The sequence below is a fragment of the Magallana gigas genome, chromosome 7 (genome assembly GCF_963853765.1).
Source record: "Magallana gigas chromosome 7, xbMagGiga1.1, whole genome shotgun sequence".
Lineage (NCBI taxonomy): Eukaryota > Metazoa > Mollusca > Bivalvia > Ostreida > Ostreidae > Magallana > Magallana gigas.
In genome coordinates this window covers 52,213,369-52,231,548 of record NC_088859.1, presented here as the reverse complement: position 1 = coordinate 52,231,548, position 18,180 = coordinate 52,213,369, and the positions used below count along the sequence as shown (strand labels likewise).

The window sequence follows — 18,180 nt, the reverse complement described above, 5'->3', positions numbered from 1 at the left end:
TATAGCCGAGGAAGCGACGATGAAGTCGGCAATAACGATCGACGTGTAAAAATTGTAAAGACAACTTAGTAAGGATTTTGGCTCAAATAAATCGGTTAAAGGTGTTTATTAAATTAATATCTACATCAGTCTTGCTTTTTGGCGTTCCTAACGACTCAGAGTGTTCATTATTGTAAAACTGTGGTGCACAAAAAGTTTGTTTCTTCGGCTGTAAATTGTCACAACTTTATAACTGATATTACTGAAAATCAAAGCCGATTAAACTCGCTGTTATTTGATGCACAATCATAAACTTAATTTGTGCTTCTCTTTTTAAAGTCAAGATATAATATTGATACAGGGTTCTTAACTACAATAATGATGACATATAAGAGTTTAGACATATTTGCAATTCAAGCTGATTTGATAAATGCACTTTATATTTTTAATACTGGATCCAGCATTGTCCCTTGAAAGTGTAACTTATTATAATACATGTATAAAAATATATCATATTGCGCTAAAATAAAATAAAAACATCCTGAAAAGTAAAGTTTGAAAGCAAAATGCATTAATTTTGCTTAAGAACCCATAAAATTCATTTTAATTAAAATGCGCTATGACAAAGAGGGACAAATGTCAGAAAATTAGATGTTAACATAAGATTTACAAGATGACAACCTGTCAATTTACATTGACCCATTAAATTCAAAATTTTCAGTAAGAAAAAAGGCAAAAAGTTAACACAGATTTTTTGGACTTCCTAATTACTTAACATGATATATTTATAATTCTATTGAGCACATTACACATGTCATCTACTTCAACAAAGTAATACTGAGTAAAGGCCCTGTCACACCAAGCTGCGTCCCCACGGCGTGTTTACGGCGTTGTAAAATTCATGGAATCGCCGTAGGATTGCAAGGAAATTCAGAAAAAATGCACAGTTTTATTTGAAAATTTTACAAACGGAGATGTCACGGCGTCCTGACGGCGACCAAGGCGTTCTTACGGAGCTCCCATGGCGTGTAACTGCGTTTCCACGGAGTTCTACTTGGCGATTAACTGCGCTCTCGCTGAGTCTCCGCCGAGCGCTACTGACGTGCTAGGAGTTTTTACCGCGCGTCCACGGCGTGCTATGCGCCCTGACTGCGTGCAAAAGTTAAGACGTTCTTTACTTCTTGGTAGGTTAATATCAATTTGTACAATTGTATGGGAAACAAACACGAATTTACAACTAGTAATTGAATGATTAAAAAATTGTTTTGATTTTATGAAAAGGTACATTGTAATTGAAACATTACTACTTCTAACCAATTAGTGAAGGACTAGGACAAAACTCTTAGTAGTCAGAAGAACTTACGACAAAGTCATAGATATTTACAGCCTCGTAAAACGATCTTTAAAGAACAGAATTGAGATATTATATAAATAGTGCCTGTTTGGGAGGGTAACAGTTGAAATTGACACCCCGAGAAAACCATTGTCAACCGACGCGAAGCGGAGGTTGACAATGGTTTTCGAGGGGTGTCAATTTCAACTGTTATCCTCCCAAACAGGCACTATTTATTTTGTTATACTGAATGTCTTTTTTAAAATTTTTAAGAAAATTTTACTGCTTTTATATAGGAATAACGTGAATTCTACAGCGAACCGTACGCGCATAATTTTCGCGCATGTAATATTTTTTAATGTTACCCGTTGCCAAGTGCGTTGCTAACGCTGAGGGTAATAGTAAATATTATTAACTGCGTCTTAACCAATCAGATTTCAGTATTTAACATGAAAGTATAACAAAACCATTTGTTTACAAATATTTTAACTCAAATAATTATATTTTCCAGCCATAAGAATAAATCATTGATTAGTTGGTGATTAATTCGCATTCATTAATTTGGTCGTAAGTCATAAGTTCTTTTGTAAAACGCAGCCCAGGTCTACAAAAAAGATCTGTTATTAGTTGTTAGAAAAGATGTGAAAACATCAGAACCAAATGGCGTGAATTCCATCTACGTCCATTGATAGGTCTTGGAATATTAGCAAATGTTACTTTTTACATAGTCATCTACATACAGTTTGATAATTATTACTACATCGCTTGCTATTGTACAACAGCCATTGTTCGAGTTTTCGTGGTCTTGATGACCACGCACTAGAAACGCCGAGGAAGCGCGGTATAAACGCAGAAGAAACGTCACGAGAGCGCGATGGACGCAGCAACAGCTCTTTGGGGTCGCTGTGTTAAGTAACTCAGCCAAATGAAAAACAACTTGTTCTAACGCTGTGGATGCGCAGAGCTGGTATTTCAGAAAGTCATAAAACGCTGCATTATCGAGGACTTATGCCAAAGCTATAGTCTAAAGTTTACACCTCTAGTTACGCCGCTTTATGAAATGCAATATAGATAGATAGATAGATAGATAGATAGATAGATAGATAGATATATATATATATATATATATATATATATATATATATATATATATATATATATATATATATATATATATATATATATATATATATATATATATATATATATATATATATATATATATACGCCCGACTAAGTTTCGGTGCAAGTCCTCGGACTAGCCTAAGTTAATCCCAGTTTTAAGGGATTTAAGCCCAAAATTTTGGCCGCTCTATGAAACGAGCCCCAGATCTTTTTATCTCGTCAGATTGTCAGGGACGTCTTTGTGGTTGGTAAGGATGTTAAAGTTGAAGTCACCACGTTTATCAAGTTTTTGTTGTTGTTACGTTGCCATTAATGTCCTTTTCAAGTAAAATATCTAAATATGAAACAGATGACTCAAACTCTGTGGTCTCTGATGTCAGACTCAAATTCCCATAAAAGACGAGTTGACTGTTTCTTAGATCTAATGCACTGATGAATATTAACAAATAACTAGTTTTTTTTCACATATACATGTACTCTTTATGATGAATTATTACCCGGTTATAATAATGGTGTGTAGCACTGATAGGAGGAGGGTTTCATACACGTGCATGTGTAAATTGTAAAAATCATGATTAATTAATTGAGACATACGTCCTATTAAGATTTCACCATGGGTGTTTTATGCCAAACATTATCTATAATTCTCTAGTACATGTTTATGTTATACTTATGTATATGAAATATTTGATTCACAACAACTCATTTTTTGCACTAAAATCATAATTCAACAACCAATGACTTTGGTGAAATGTTTACTTTTCACTGATACCAAAAACCGCGGACGTTTAGTACTAACAGGTATATAATCATATATACAACCTATTGTCCATATTACAGTAGTTCTAGATACTTTACAACACCTACACATCAAGATTAAAACCATTCAGTGAAAATCGATATCCTAAGGGAATACCACTCATTGATTTAACTGGGATTTAAATCTCGGCGACCAATGAAAACTTAAGACGTAGCTGTTAAATTCGTCGTCTTTCGTAGGTTTGACAAAACAGAGGTAAACAATGACAAAACATCTACCTGTCTATACACAGACAGTAAACATCCCCGTAACAACATTGAACATGCAGACGGGGGATTGAAAGTGAAAGCATGGCGATGTGGGGACGTGTGGTGTGTTTGTTGGTGCTGTGGCAGGTACTTGCTCTGAGCCGGGGGAATACCCGGGATCTACTGGACGACATGTTGACGGACGGGGAGGCCGGGAATGTGGAGGGGATGATAGATAAGGTGGGGGACATGCTGGGGGAACTCGTGGATTCCCTCGACTCCATCAACAGTCCGTGCTCATTTAAGTGTCCGAACGGTAAGAGAGAGAGAAGAATGATAAGGAGAAAATGTAAGAGGTCGAGAGAAAGAAAGAATGATAAACAGGTAGAGATAAACTAATGAAAAGTAGAGAGAGAGAGAGAGCGTAAGAGAGAATGAATGGAAGAAAGTGAACGCATGTACCTATATTTTGATGCTATGTGCCTGTAACGCACTGAGCTGATCGTTCTAGGATTTTATAACAAAGGAAAGATATTATGTCATATTAGACATATAATAGTCGAGAATGGAATGCAGTTTATTATATCACACAAAGGAAATGAATGACATGCACGGTCTACCGAACATGGCACAATCACTTTAAATTTGAGAGAGAGAGAATAAAAAGAGTGAAAGAGAGAGAACTCGCAATATATGTTATGCACTTACATGTATATATTGTAGGCATAAAACCAAAGGCGCGTGAAAACCACATCAAGTCCAGCAACGGATGCGGAACGTTCGGGTTCGAGGTAATTTTTTTCAATGTGAAATAAAGAAAAAAACCATTATAATTTTAGTTATATAATAGTTCATATACTAGATCTAATGTAGATTGATGATTTATCAACCACCGAGAAAAATAAATCATTTTGTTGTTACTTTTTAATTATATGATAGTTTATATACTAATGTAGATTGATGTTTAATTTTATTAACCACCGAGTAAAAAAAAATCATTTGGTTGTTACTATATGCATCGGTGTACATATGCAATACTAAATGGAAATCCATTATCCCTCCACTTGTTTCTGATGTACTCAACGCACGATAAATGCATGGATCACACGCACTCTGGGAATAAACATCCCCTCCTCTTAAGCTGCTTTAAAACTAAAAACCTATTCAAATGAACATGCTATACATGTACTTCTTCTATGTGTTGAAATTGGCTACATATACATGTAGTACATTTACAATTACATGAATTGTTCTACATGTGGTACAACATGTATTTGTTCTACATGTGGTTCAACATGTACTTGTTCTACAGGTGGTTCAGCATGTATTTGTTCTACATGTGGTTCAACATGTACTTGTTCTACATGTGGTAGAGCATGTACTTGTTCTACATGTGGTTCAACATGTACTTGTTCTACAGGTGGTTCAGCATGTACTTGGTCTACATGTGGTACAACATGTATTTGTTCTACATGTGGTACAACATGTACTTGGTCTACATGTGGTACAACATGTACTTGTTCTACATGTGGTAGAGCATGTACTTGTTCTACATGTGGTACAACATGTACTTGTTCTACATGTGGTAGAGCATGTACTTGTTCTACATGTGGTACAGCATGTACTTGTTCTACATGAGGTACAGCATGTATTTGTTCTACATGTGGTACAGCATGTACTTGTTCTACATGAGGTACAGCTTGTATTTGTTCTACATGTGGTACAGCATGTACTTGTTCTACATTTGGTTCAATAATTACTTGTTCTACATGTGGTTCAGCATATACTTGTTCTACATTTGGTTCAATAATTACTTGTTTTACATGTGGTTCAGCATATACTTGTTCTACATTTGGTTCAATAATTACTTGTTCTACATGTGGTTCAGCATATACTTGTTCTACATTTGGTTCAATAATTACTTGTTCTACATGTGGTTCAGCATATACTTGTTCTACATATGGTAGAGCATGTATTTGTTCTACATGAGGTAGAGCATGTATTTGTTCTACATGAGATAGAGCATGTATTTGTTCTACGTGTATTTGTTCTACATGTACTTGTTCCGTAGATCGACACCTCCACTGTTCCACTGATGACAAAGTGCTGTGACCAGCATGACTTCTGTTACGACACGTGTAACTCCAACAAGGATAAATGTGACAGTGATTTTAAGGCTTGTCTTCTTAATATGTGTAAGAAAATGGAGAAATCGCTTGAGAAGGACGAGTTTGAAGGTACGTTATATATACGAAATAGAAAAATGTCTCTCTACCCTGAAAATATGCAGTGAGTTTATAAATTAGTAACATAATCTCATTATGTTGTGCATGTATAAGTTCTTGTTCTTTATAATGTATACATGAGTGGTTTTGTTCTATATGTCTACAAACGCTTGCCATTTCACGTTGTCGTAATACACCATGACGACAATTAACTGGATGCATTGATCCATAGGTATCCTATCTGAATAATGTAGTTTTAGACAGTGAACCTGTTATGGAGGGGATGGAGAATATAGTTACTAACAACATCTCCAACTGTCACGTGATCTATTGCAGGGTGTAAGGCGACGGCAGAACTGATGTTTACCGGAACTACCATGTTGGGTTGTACTTCCTTTAAGGACTCCCAGAAAAGGGCGTGCGACTGCGGGGATATAGACATGGACTCGGACCCGGACGTACTGCGCGTCAACTCGGGAAAATCCACACTCATCCACGGGAAGAAGTCGGTAAACGCAAAGCCTATTCCGGGGACTGAGAACGAAAATACGGAGAATTTTTCCAAGACTAAAGACGTACCTAAATCAGATACTGTCCTAAAGGCCACCAAGCTTAAGGCGGAAAACCGGCACCAACACGAGGACCTGTGACATCCGGTCGATACGGTACACGTACAAATAATCAAGTACTTCAAAACGGGAATTCGTGTTACTGGTTTGGGCCGTCAGATTGCCCAGTTCAGACAGATAATACATTTGATACTGCGAGATTTTAACGTTCTTCCGTCCATGCCAGGTGCGCAGGATTTTTGTGTAGATGTATGTATACACACAACTGTTATCTTCCTGTTTTACAGTATTGTAGAACAGAGCTCGGTACTTTTGTAGAAACTAAAATGTCTTTAAAGAGATATTGTTATGAACTTTTATATTCGTTGAATTTTATCCCTTTTTGAACGATTGTACATTATATTGATATCAGTGAAATACGCAATTATATATATAGTATTTGTTATACTAGATTGTATGCATAGCATCTTTATATTTTGTTAATTTTTCATATTTGGTCATTTTCTGTATGTATTGATATGATAATAGATATATTATCCTCTATATTCGTATGTACACTGGTTCGTGCACACTTTTGTAAATCAATTGTATATAATTTTTTATGTTCTGTGTATAACATACATGTACATCAGATAAATGATGTAACTGTTATATCCGTGTATATATATTAATAGTGGATTTTACACAAACGCTTTATTATACCTATAAAAAAATTTATACAGTTTGTCATATAATTTCACGTTTCAAACATTCTTTATAAAAATACCAGTAGGTTTACCTCCCTTTCATGCAAAATGGAAATTATTTCTCTCCTATACGCAATTTACGTACACTGAAGCAAGTATATTCAGATCAATATGTTTATCGTGGCATTGTAAATCCAATATTCCCTCTCACTCTTCCTATAGTCTGTCCCAAGATATTTATGCAACACATTTGGACGATTTTCAATCAAAATACACATATCTTTAAAAAAAGTGCAATTGGAATAGTTGAAAGGGATAATTTCCAAAATAAATTCATTGACACATTATCAACTGTCACTCGGAAAAATTCACAGGAACGAAAACAGACTCCGTACGGAGATTTTTAATGGGGAATGTTTACATCTTTTCTCCATTCTGAATACACTCGGAATACATCGCGCAATTTTACAACGTTATCAGCCGGGCTTGCTGCAATGCAAAATCTCCGTAGACATCGCATTTTTTAGCATTATATTGAAACCTGATGGGCTAACAGGAGCGTTTTGACTGGGAAATCTTGGAAATTTTTCATACTTTTGAATGAACATCGTTTGAACCCTGAGTTATTTATAAATATAATGCAATTAGGCAAAATGTAAATCCAGGATATCTTGGAACCGAGTACAACACACTTTCAACTCCTCCAGATGAACTATGGGTCCTATATTTTTCAATTTTATCATTATATATATTTTAAATATAAAGTTTATTGTTTTCATGTTATCATTAAACATCTTCGCTAGCCAAGAGTTTTCGGTCCACTCCGCTCCCCATAAGATTTTCGGTCCACCCCCCCCCCCCCTAAATGGGGGGAGGGGGATGACCAAAAACCCTCAGCTAGCGAAGATGTTTCATGAAAAGGTTACTAGTATTAGATTTAAAAACACGTATAATATTATTCAAGCAAACCAACAACACCAAATTGACACAAAAAGCATCTGTATTCTGTAAATAGACAATTTAATGTACATTTCGCGTAAATTATGTTGATCATTATGTGTGTTTTTAAAGACAGTCGTTTAGTTCACATGACGATGTAATGTTTCAGATGGAGCACCCTGACAATCCTGTTTATTACAGTCAACATCTGTTATGCCGAGCGGGGCTTTAGTAGTACATGTCCGCCGTGTCCACGCTCTCAGATCTGGGAGGATCTTTTAGAAACTCTGAAAAACAGATTTAAACATAACATTATCCTCAAGATGTAAATTTTACTCTGAACTCTGAAAAACAGATCAACATTATCATTGTTTATTTACTTCCTTTGTGCGTTATAAAAGAATTCCGTTCTTTCATAGAACAGAATGATATAGAATATTGAATAGGGGGTAAGGGGAAGAAATTTCACTACTTCTTTTGGTATTCCAAAGTTATCAAATGTAGGTGAGGTTTTGTATTAACTGTTGTATCCAATACCGTGTGTTCAGTGCATGTTACACGTAGATGTATCCTACATGTATTTCAAGATATTAAAAAAATGATATTTGTGGCGAATTATAGTCCAATTCGTGTAACTAAATCTAGCATCACAGCAATTAACATGTGACATGTACTAAGTCTTTTGTAAGAAATGTTCCCCTACCCCAAATATCAAGGACGCCATCTTTATTGATGTCGAAGTTGTTGAGCTGTTGTTGAGCGTATCTTTCGGCTTCGTTCAGGGAGAAGTGGAAATTGTTGAAGAAGAAGTAGGCTATTTCGTGGAATTCCAGCTTGGAGTCTCCATTCAGATCGAACTTGTCGAACATGTCGAACACTGAGCGTTTGTCGAGAGAGGGCGCTGATCGCTGAAAAAGAAGCGGGAAAATTACAATGAAGCTTAGCAGCTTAGCTTGATCGCAGGCAACTGAAAACTAGGAGTACTATGACCCCACCCGTTCTTTCTATTTTATTTCATTTTATTTTTTTGCTTAATAATTTTTGGATTGTGTTAATTCCCTGTCTATCAATATACTTCCCTCAATCTAAAGATATTAAATATATATACACCTGTGTATTTTATTGTAAAGTAAACGTGTGCTCCCATGGATTTCTTATATCTCTAAAAGACATGTTAATGTGTCTCCATTCACAGTGGAACAGATTACAGTGTTAAATGATTGCGCCTCTCATCAGACACTGTGTGATAGTAGGCAGGAAATCTACTTATTTATATGAAATATTATCCCCGCAATTTTTGTATTTATAAAAAGCTCAGTATTAAAGGGAAGGGTGTTTTCAAACCTGATATGCCTCAAGAGTCTGTAGTTGATTATGCCTAGAATTTCTTCTGAATGCAAAATATCTACTCATGATTTAATTCAAGTCGAGTTATGATGGATTCTTCCTGTTTTACGTTAGAAGAATTTTGAAACATTGCTGACTTTATTTCTTGTTGTTACCGCATTAGAAGCTGATGAGCTGAATTTGAATACATGTCATAACATAGAGCCAACCCACAGTCAGACTGTGTTTACATGTCTGTATGTCTCACTCCTCCTTTTTATTCTTTGAACGTGATGTGTATCTACGGTTAATGGGCAAAAACAAATTCTTATTGTCTCCTAGAAAAACTAGTCCAGTAACTTCTGATAAAGTTAACAACCGCCGATAAACCTGCATTAAAGAAATGACGGCTAATCAAGCAGTTCTAGTGAACGGTGATAAGTTTAACAACCACGCGCTGATCGTCAGGTACATCCAGAAATAGAGAAAGGTACTGCAGGTTCCATATTTTCAGTCGTGATAAGAGGAAATCTAATATCATACGTTGTCATTATATTGAGTCCCAAAAGAATTAGAAAAAAATCATTTCATTAATTAACCCTCCAATTTTAGATCAAGTTGAAAAGAGGAGGCAAATTCGGAACGTGCAACATGAAAGTCCCCTGGGCGATTGATCCGGTCCGTGTTTATATAATCAGGGATAAAACCCGGTTATCGGGCGAGTCCGTGGAAACACAGCTCTCTAAATATAGGAGATCCATTTCATGTTGCCTCGATGAATTAAGTTCCATGATTTCAGACAAATCGCTGAATGAGCATGTTTTGATGTCGCGCTCCCTTGATAATTGTTTATTAATTTCAAGATTCGATGACGAAAGGTTCGATGAAATGACGATTAACAATCAGAACTGCCCTGATGTCTGTCGTATTTTATCACACAGACCGAAGTCCTGGATAAAACAAGAACAGACGGGTTTGTTGATAATTACACGGGTCTTTCATTACAGCCATTGGCGTTCGTGAATATTGTAGATTGGAATATATCAGTATTAATTTAATTTCATGATAGTCATGATTTGAGGTATTCAGATAACACTTTGCGTGGCGACTTTGAAGTTATTACATATTTTTACTGGTCAATTATCCAAATAAATCTTTTTTTTTTTACTATTAGCTACGATTTTTACTTCTAAGTCCAATATCACATTTCTAACAAATCGTACGTATGTCGAGCCAATTTGATAAAAACACCAATATATGGTTTCGATTTGAACATATTTTTATTCTACAAAATTACAACTGTCAATGGGCACAGGCTCAGAAACTCAGAGCGCCCTCTCCTCTATATATGGTAACACTTCCTAATATGTTAAAAGTATATCATATACCGGTATAGCATAGAGAGAAAGTAAAATTATATAATATATATCATAGAGAGAAAGTCTGTGTCGATTTGAGCATCAGACAATTTGTTAGCGAGTGGACATTTTAACAAAATATATCATGTTGATAGCAATCGTTTCATTTCGTTCTAGAAAAGGTCTTTCTTGGTTACCCTAAATATTGTAAAGTTGGTGAACGAATATTCGCAGTTTTAACGTTTTATAGGCGAACACAACAATGCATTATCAAAACTTATAATAGTGTTTTCCTTACATCTTACCTTACATACACGTACTTATATACACACGTCACTTTTCTGCAGCCACCCAATTGAAGTTAGTGGCATTAATTTATAGATGTTGAAATAAAAAATTAAAGATAATTCCGGTTTCACAGAATTATCTATAAAAAAAATCACACACCTCTTTAAAAAAACTCCCAAAATTGATCGCGTGCTTCAATATTTTTAGTTTGATATACGCGGCGGAAGTTTAACATAGACTGTACAAGAAGACCAGAAAAATTGGGATTTTTTTTATCATAAATGCCTGTTCACATAACTATTGGTACCTATAGTTTTGATGTGTACAAACTGTTATTTCTGCGCTTGAGTTTATTGCTATTGAAACCTACTCACACAAAACGTTAAGTAACTATGGCAACAACAGTTGATTCAAAGCCTCAATTTATATATCAAGTTCAATCAATGAAATAGACAACCTTTAAAAATGTTACCATAATCTGTGTTTTCACAGTCGTATGTTCATTACCACCTAATTATGATCCTGGGGATCTGCCGTTTTTATTGACCTGGGTTTCTAAAAAAAAACTCATCTCCACCTAAACCCAGTAAAATCGTCACACAAAGTTTATTCGCAAGAGCTAGAAAGAGCATAAGGATTAAGTCTTCCTATCATATGTGGCTATAACATGTACATGTATGGCAATATAAACTGATTAAAAACCATTTTAGTTTTACATTTTGCAACTTGCAAATCAACGATGATATGTGCACCGGATGTACATGTAATTGTTTAACCATGGTCAGATGCGAACACAGTCTGCGGAATACTTGTACTTATCTACTAGTATACAGGTAGTAGTTACGGGTGGCCATTAGTTTTTTTGTTTTGTTTTGTTTTTTTTTTTTAGATAATTACAAGTGTTATTTTATTTCATTGATGCATTTTCACCAAAGACATAGAATTATACCGGTTATATCGAATAGCCTGACCTTAGCATATAGGATGTATTCTGACAAATGTACATTTAATTTAATATTATTAGATACGATATATTTGTATCATGTAATATGTAAACGGTGTGACCGTTGGACCGAGCGCAGATTTAACACAGTGCATAGGATCCGCCAGCATGGTTGCCTACTCAAATCATTCGTCAAAGTTAAACTAAACGTCGCGTGCTCAGTCTACATTATGACGTCATATTTCAGACGTAAGACGTTCGTTTTGTCTTCGGAAATAGCCGAAGAGAGTTACGTGATTCCGAAAAAAAATTTTATTCTTTCATTGTTCATCAATTTAATTCATATGAATGTCAATGTAATAAAATTGAATACTTTATTCAGAATCTAAAAGATCAGTTCCTTGACGTTAATGTTTTTATTTTCCATCTGATCATTGATAAGACATACATAGAACAAGTCGTGTTTCTTGATTGAAGCACTATTGAAACTTATCTGGTTTCCTTTTTAATTTCTTTTAATTCAAATTACCTTCTATTGAAACACTGGAACTTATTTAATCGAGTTTAGGGGCAATAAAATCGATAAGTACCAGTCAATCAATGATCGAACTAACTTTTAAAAAACAAAATGGCTGCCAATATGGCGGCGCCCAGGGCTGGAAGAAATTTTTTTTGGCCTTAGTACCCCTGATTCAACTTTCATTTTTCACTGATTTTCTTATATATACGTGTTACCATTAATCCTCGCTTCGCGAGGCGGGCTTCTCGCTGCGCTCGGTATAACAAGTATTTAACTTCCTTGTTAACCTTAATAAAGCAGTGTTCTACATTTATTTCTCTACTAGTATATCAATGTATTGTTTATAATGTTGCGAAATTACTATTAAGCCGCGTATTCAATCGTAATATGTAAACGGTGTGACCGTTGGACCGAGCGCAGATTTAACACAGTGCAGTTCGATTTTTGTATGATAAAATCTATTTTAAAAAACGCATACAGTAGGATCCGCCTGCCTACTCATACCATTCGTTAAACTAAACGTCGCGTGCTCAGTCTACATTATGACGTCATATTTCAGACGTAAAACGTTCACGTTTTGTCTTCGGAAATAGCCGAAGAGAGTTACGTGATTCCGAACTTTTTTTTATTTCTTCTTTCATTGTTCATCAATTAAATTCATATGAATGCCGCTGTAATGACATTGAATATTTTATTAAGTATCTAAAAGTTCAGTTCCTTGACGTTTATGTTTTTATTTTCCATCTGATAATTTGATAAGACATACATAGAACAAGTCGTGTTTCTTGCTTGAAGCACTACTGAAACTTATCTGGTTTCCTTTTTAATTTCTTTTAATTCAAATTACCTTCAAATGTAACATTGGAACTTATTTAATCGAGTTCAGGGGCAATAAAGATCGATAAGTACCAGTCAATCAATGACCGAACTAACTTTTTAAAAACAAAATGGCTGCCAATATGGCGGCGCCCAGGGCTGGAAGAAATTTTTTTTGGCCTTAGTACCCCTGATTCAACTTTCATTTTTCACTGATTTTCATATATATACGTGTTACCATTAATCCTCGCTTCGCGAGGCGGGCTTCGCCCGCCTCTCGCTGCGCTCGGTATTAAAGAAAAGAAAATTGGTTCAATATAATCTATGAGAACAAATATATTTCTAAATACATAACTTAAATACTACTGTTTGATTTTGACTATATAGAAAAATAGGAGATAAATGTTTATATCCCAGATAATAATTTCTTACAAAATTTGAATACTCATCGACTGCTTGTTAATTTGACATATTGTGAAGTTACTTTATACACTGCGCAGGACGTCGGCTGTCGTACATATACCATTCCTAGTTATCTATTCATTCATTTTCTATAACTGACGCTCACTTTTGAATAAGAAGAGCTATCATCCACCGTCACCCTTCCCCTTTGGACTGAATTTCTATTCTGGGTTTTCAAATCGGCGTCATCGACAGGTGTCTGAGAAACTTAGAACTCGGGCTTAGAGATCGTCTACATGTCTCTGAAATACCTAGAGCTAAGGAGATCTGGGAGACCTAAGGAGATCGCTACATGTGTCTGGAAGATCTAAAACTAAGGAGATCGTCCACCCGTGTCTGAAAGACCTAGAAATAAGGAGATTGTCTACAGGTGTCTGGGAGACTTAGAACTAAGGAGATCGTCTACAGGTGTCTGGGAGAACTAGAACTAAAGAGATCGTCTACAGGTGTCTGGAAGACTTAGAACTAAAGATATCACCTACAGGTGTCTGGGAGACTTAGAACTAAATAGATCGTCTACAGGTGTCTGGGAGACCAAGAACTAAAAGAGATCGCCAACATGTATCTGGAAGACTTAGAACTAAATGAGATCGACTACATGTGTCTTATATACCTAGAACTAAGGAGATCGTCTACAGGTGTCTGGAAGAACTAGAACTAGGACTTACCTTCTGGACGGATCGTGACTTGGACTTGTCTGTTGGTAACGTTAGCACCACTGCCACCATAGACACAAAGAGAACCAGTTTAACAGCCGCCATGTTGTTTCTTCTGTAAGTGAAAAAGGAATGCCGTTACGCTACTATTCACTAAGCGATACTTAGTAATCTGCGCTGCAGAGGGGGTTTATATCCTAAACAAGTCATCTTCAAAATCAATCGATGACTTCTTTAGGGAATCGGACACATTTATCGAGGATTTGATATGAGGGTTTTTTAAAAGAAAGATGGAACCTGTGAAGGGGCAGAACACAAATGGTCAATTATGGCACAACAGATGGAGAACGTTACGTTATCTCCAATTAAAACCAATTCAGCACCGGTCCGTCCAGGAGGGCGCTCCAAGTCGATTATCGCCGAGCCTCGGCACTCAGTATAAGTCCGCCTTGCACTCTCCGTCCGTCTGTAAACACGACTGTTGACGCTGAGTGTTATCAAGATGGGTCTGAAGTGGCCGAACCCTGATGGTCCGTAGTTTATTCCTGCCCGGAACAAATACGATTTCCGCGATATGTGTTTCGTCAGTCCGACAAAGTGTAATGACTGGAGAGAATGGCGAGGAACACCATGTATACATTTCCTGGAGCCGTATTACTAAGACAAGCTCACTTTGAACTCAGTCTTACTTTTCCAAATTTTTTTCTTGTAATACTGCTGAGACCTAGATCAAAAGTGAGCCAATCTGAGTGATACTGTCCCGGAGCCTGCTGTAAGGTGTACGTTTTGTTTGTAGCCATAGAAACGTAGTTAGGCTAGATTTCCCGACAAATTGTCCATGCTCGTACCAACGACGTCTAACCTTACCTGATTAAGGTAAATATTTAAATTATGGTCCACAAGGGTAAAGTTGATTCGCCTAAAGACAGTTTCCTTTATTACCTGACGAGAGTTCCAACTCGTCTCTCAATGGCGCTGTACATCTGTATCTTACTTCAGACAGGTGTTTACTGTTTGTCACACCTGTACAGTATACTCAATTTTATATACAATATTGCGGATTCTAATACCGTACCCAGTTTTAATATTTTTACCTGTGCACAGGTGGTTGACCAAACTTTTACTGTAATAAGGCGGTTCTTACCTGTACGCACGTGTGTTGATCGTCCACGCTCTACTGGTACTGGTGTCCATACCCCAGTGCGGGTTTTATACCTGATCATCTGTCGTCATCAACTACCTGTGTTTCTCCGATAAATCAACTCTCTCTTTCTAAAGTTGGAGAAAAATTTAATGTCACACGATCTCCATCGATAATTATTTAGCAAACGCAATTAATGCTAATTGATCAATTACAATATACGGAGGGTTCACAACGGAAGTGTCATAAAACTTGAAAATTAAATAGACCGATTCTCAGAATTTTGACGTTGTTCAAAAACACGAACTCTTCCATTTTGGTATGCATTTTCCGTTGATTTTTTCTTAAAATTCCTGGGTTATTTTTTAGTTTGAAGGTTCTATCTATTTTTTTTTACTTAAATTCAACACCTTGGTTTATGTTTTATTTATATTTATACATAAATGATGTTTTTCGTTTCCGTTTTCTCGTACAGCACATGTTGTACATTTACCTTTAGTAACTAAAGTATGATTTTTCAAGTTTCTGTTTCATGGTTTTGGGGAGTTCGATTTGTTTACAATAACAGTATTTACGCCCTTTAAATCCTTGCTTCTTGGGGTTCATATCATACTTTTATTGGTTTAATTCTATATGCTTTGATGTTATCAATGTTATTGTATTTGTGACTGTTTTTATCCTTCGCTGTTCTTGCTTTTTAAAATTATTTGACCCAGCTACCTAGTTGATCCTTTGACATCATCATCATCGGACAGTTTTCAGTTCAGTTCTTAAATTAATTAATTAATTCATTCATTTTACATTCATTCATTCAAAAGTCATACAAATGGTACAAGCTGTACAAGTTACATATACACATCTGTCAACAAAGAGCACAACTTTAAGAGGACTCTGTGATCGTGACCATTTTTAGACTGTATTGATCTCAAAGAAGAAGAGCTTAATATAAAGATATGTGAAAATACCCAGTTTTAAAAGGAAACATTTATGGACTTTTTAAAAGTAAAGCTTGTTAATAGCTCAACAAACCACGTCTTACAATTTCAGGTAGATCTGATGGTTAATCTGTTAACCACTGAGCCTTTGGATTGTAATGATAAATTAGATTTAGAGTACAAAGTTCAGTTTCCCCATACGCCAAAAATTAAAGTATTAGATTTGAGATTATGACATATTTTGAAATGTTCAATTACACAATATACATCAATACAATAGATCAGGAGTGACCACTTCGTCAGATAAATCTGGCTGACATTCAAAAGGTAAACTACAAGAATATAATCTATCTTCTCGACTTGACTTTGCTTAGTCCTCTTAAGGATTGTTCTTTACACCTTTTGACTCAGTATTCACTGTAAAGTGATATCACCGGCACCTCCTCCTGTTGGCCACTTCATTGCCAGGAAATTGTATCACCACCGGCGTTGAAACACCACCTTAGTACTATCATTCCGACTCAGGTTTTAATGGCATTGGTCTGATTATGATTATAGTAATGCGATTGTTTTTGTTCTCAGTTCGGTAAAGGTATAGAAATCATCAGATCCAATTATTGACTCTTCATAAAACATAGCCGCCTTTATGTCTTATCTTTGCTGTAAAAAATACTATGTTGAATAATTTAATCATCTCCGCCACATCCAGATGTCAACGCCGCGCAAATTTCTGGATGTACAGAAATACACCACATTATTTTAACATTGAATTAAGCACAAAAAATCAATTTAACTAATAATGAAAGGTGTTTGATCTGCGTGTATCAAAATTCAATAACTACACGTTTTAAAATTTAACCTCTTGACAGCGATCCTTTCAAAGTGTTGAATTTTTTGAGTGAAAATAATTCAAAATTCATTGTAAAAACGTGTCCTTAGTTGTAAAATCAAGGGGAACACGCATAACATCAAATCATATTATCATTTCGAAAGCATGTTTTATATCTTCTGTGTTTTAATTACTTTTCCGTCAAGCACGTATTATGTGTGTGGTACCGTGGGCGTTGATCTCTGCCATGTGCAATCTTGTGATTTCTCGCCCAAAAATAGAGAGCCACCTACCCCAAAGACCCAATTTTTGCACACAAGAAATGCTGCAATTACGTCATATGGAGATGACTGAAACTTTACAAAAAGGAGACAGAGAAGCATATTTATCCCAGTTACTGATAGGCGTGGGTTTATTTTTCGATTACATGTATAGCGAATCTTCCTCACAACCTAGTTCCTGACATTGGTAACCTTAGCCCTACACCCCACACACACTGGTTCTCTGCAATGACAGCTTTTTGACAGTTCTACATCCCAAACACACTGGCAATTGCAGTCTTCGCTTTATACCCTCACACAAATGGTTCCCGGCAATTGCAGCCTTTGCTCTATAGCGCACAAAAACTGGTTTCTTGTAATGATAGCCTGGGTTCTATATCTCATAAACTGGTTACCTGCAATAACTGTCAGTTTTACTTGACGGTCCTGACAATTCTGAGACCAAAGGTAGACAATTTTTTAACAGATTGGGCTCTGTCTTTTCTTTAACCTTTTGTCGTTTACAAAGGGTTATATTAGGTCCAGAAATCTTGGTTTCTTTTATTTTGATAGCGGCTTACAGTTTCGATGATATAATTTCAATCCTGAAACCTAACTGTTCGTTTATTGGTTTTTGCATGAGATAACAACCCTCAAGGTTATCGGGGATTTGCTCTTGTTTGGCCTTGGTCAGTAGAGGATGGTCATAACGGGCCACGACTTGAGATTTAATGGACAAACTTCCGTTCGTGACGTGAGAGAACGCACTGACCCAAAAGAGA

At 36.0% G+C, this 18,180-nt stretch overlaps 2 protein-coding genes across 4 annotated transcripts; one reads left to right on the top strand and one right to left on the bottom strand.

The window, feature by feature from the left end:
• The first annotated feature begins 3,428 nt into the window (after window positions 1-3,428).
• Window positions 3,429-7,198, top strand: LOC105335483 (group XIIA secretory phospholipase A2). Its single transcript, XM_034459118.2, has 4 exons — window positions 3,429-3,761; window positions 4,169-4,236; window positions 5,517-5,682; window positions 6,007-7,198. The coding sequence occupies exons 1-4, from the start codon at window positions 3,548-3,550 to the stop codon at window positions 6,318-6,320; spliced, it is 762 nt and encodes a 253-aa protein (XP_034315009.2). The 5' UTR covers window positions 3,429-3,547; the 3' UTR covers window positions 6,321-7,198.
• Window positions 7,199-7,907: 709 nt separating this feature from the next.
• On the bottom strand, window positions 7,908-15,512 carry LOC105335481 (uncharacterized). Of its 3 annotated transcripts, none has more exons than XM_011439346.4 (4): window positions 15,378-15,512; window positions 14,246-14,348; window positions 8,568-8,772; window positions 7,908-8,151 (listed from the first exon to the last, which is right to left on the bottom strand). In XM_011439346.4, exons 1-4 carry the CDS (start codon window positions 15,425-15,427, stop codon window positions 8,093-8,095), a joined length of 417 nt encoding a protein of 138 aa, XP_011437648.1. In that variant the 5' UTR covers window positions 15,428-15,512; the 3' UTR covers window positions 7,908-8,092. The 3 variants fall into 3 exon arrangements, with proteins under 3 accessions (XP_011437648.1, XP_011437650.1, XP_065922322.1); XM_011439348.3 differs by lacking the exon at window positions 15,378-15,512 and adding an exon at window positions 15,176-15,231; XM_066066250.1 differs by lacking the exon at window positions 15,378-15,512 and adding an exon at window positions 14,531-14,649.
• Between the last annotated feature and the right edge of the window lie 2,668 nt (window positions 15,513-18,180).

What these genes read in the sequence shown, in the direction of transcription:
- LOC105335483 (XM_034459118.2), top strand. Translation starts at nt 3,548, where the DNA reads ATGGCGATGTGGGGACGTGTGGTGTGTTTGTTGGTGCTGTGGCAGGTA. An exon ending in GCGGAACGTTCGGGTTCGAG is followed by an intron (nt 4,237 to 5,516) that starts GTAATTTTTTTC and finishes CTTGTTCCGTAG; the next exon opens with ATCGACACCTCCACTGTTCC. An exon ending in TGAGAAGGACGAGTTTGAAG is followed by an intron (nt 5,683 to 6,006) that starts GTACGTTATATA and finishes GATCTATTGCAG; the next exon opens with GGTGTAAGGCGACGGCAGAA.
- LOC105335481 (XM_011439346.4), bottom strand. Translation starts at nt 15,427, where the DNA reads ATGGACACCAGTACCAGTAGAGCGTGGACGATCAACACACGTGCGTAC. An exon ending in ATCAACACACGTGCGTACAG is followed by an intron (nt 14,349 to 15,377) that starts GTAAGAACCGCC and finishes TTTCACTTACAG; the next exon opens with AAGAAACAACATGGCGGCTG. An exon ending in TGGCGTCCTTGATATTTGGG is followed by an intron (nt 8,152 to 8,567) that starts GTAGGGGAACAT and finishes TCTGTTTTTCAG; the next exon opens with AGTTTCTAAAAGATCCTCCC.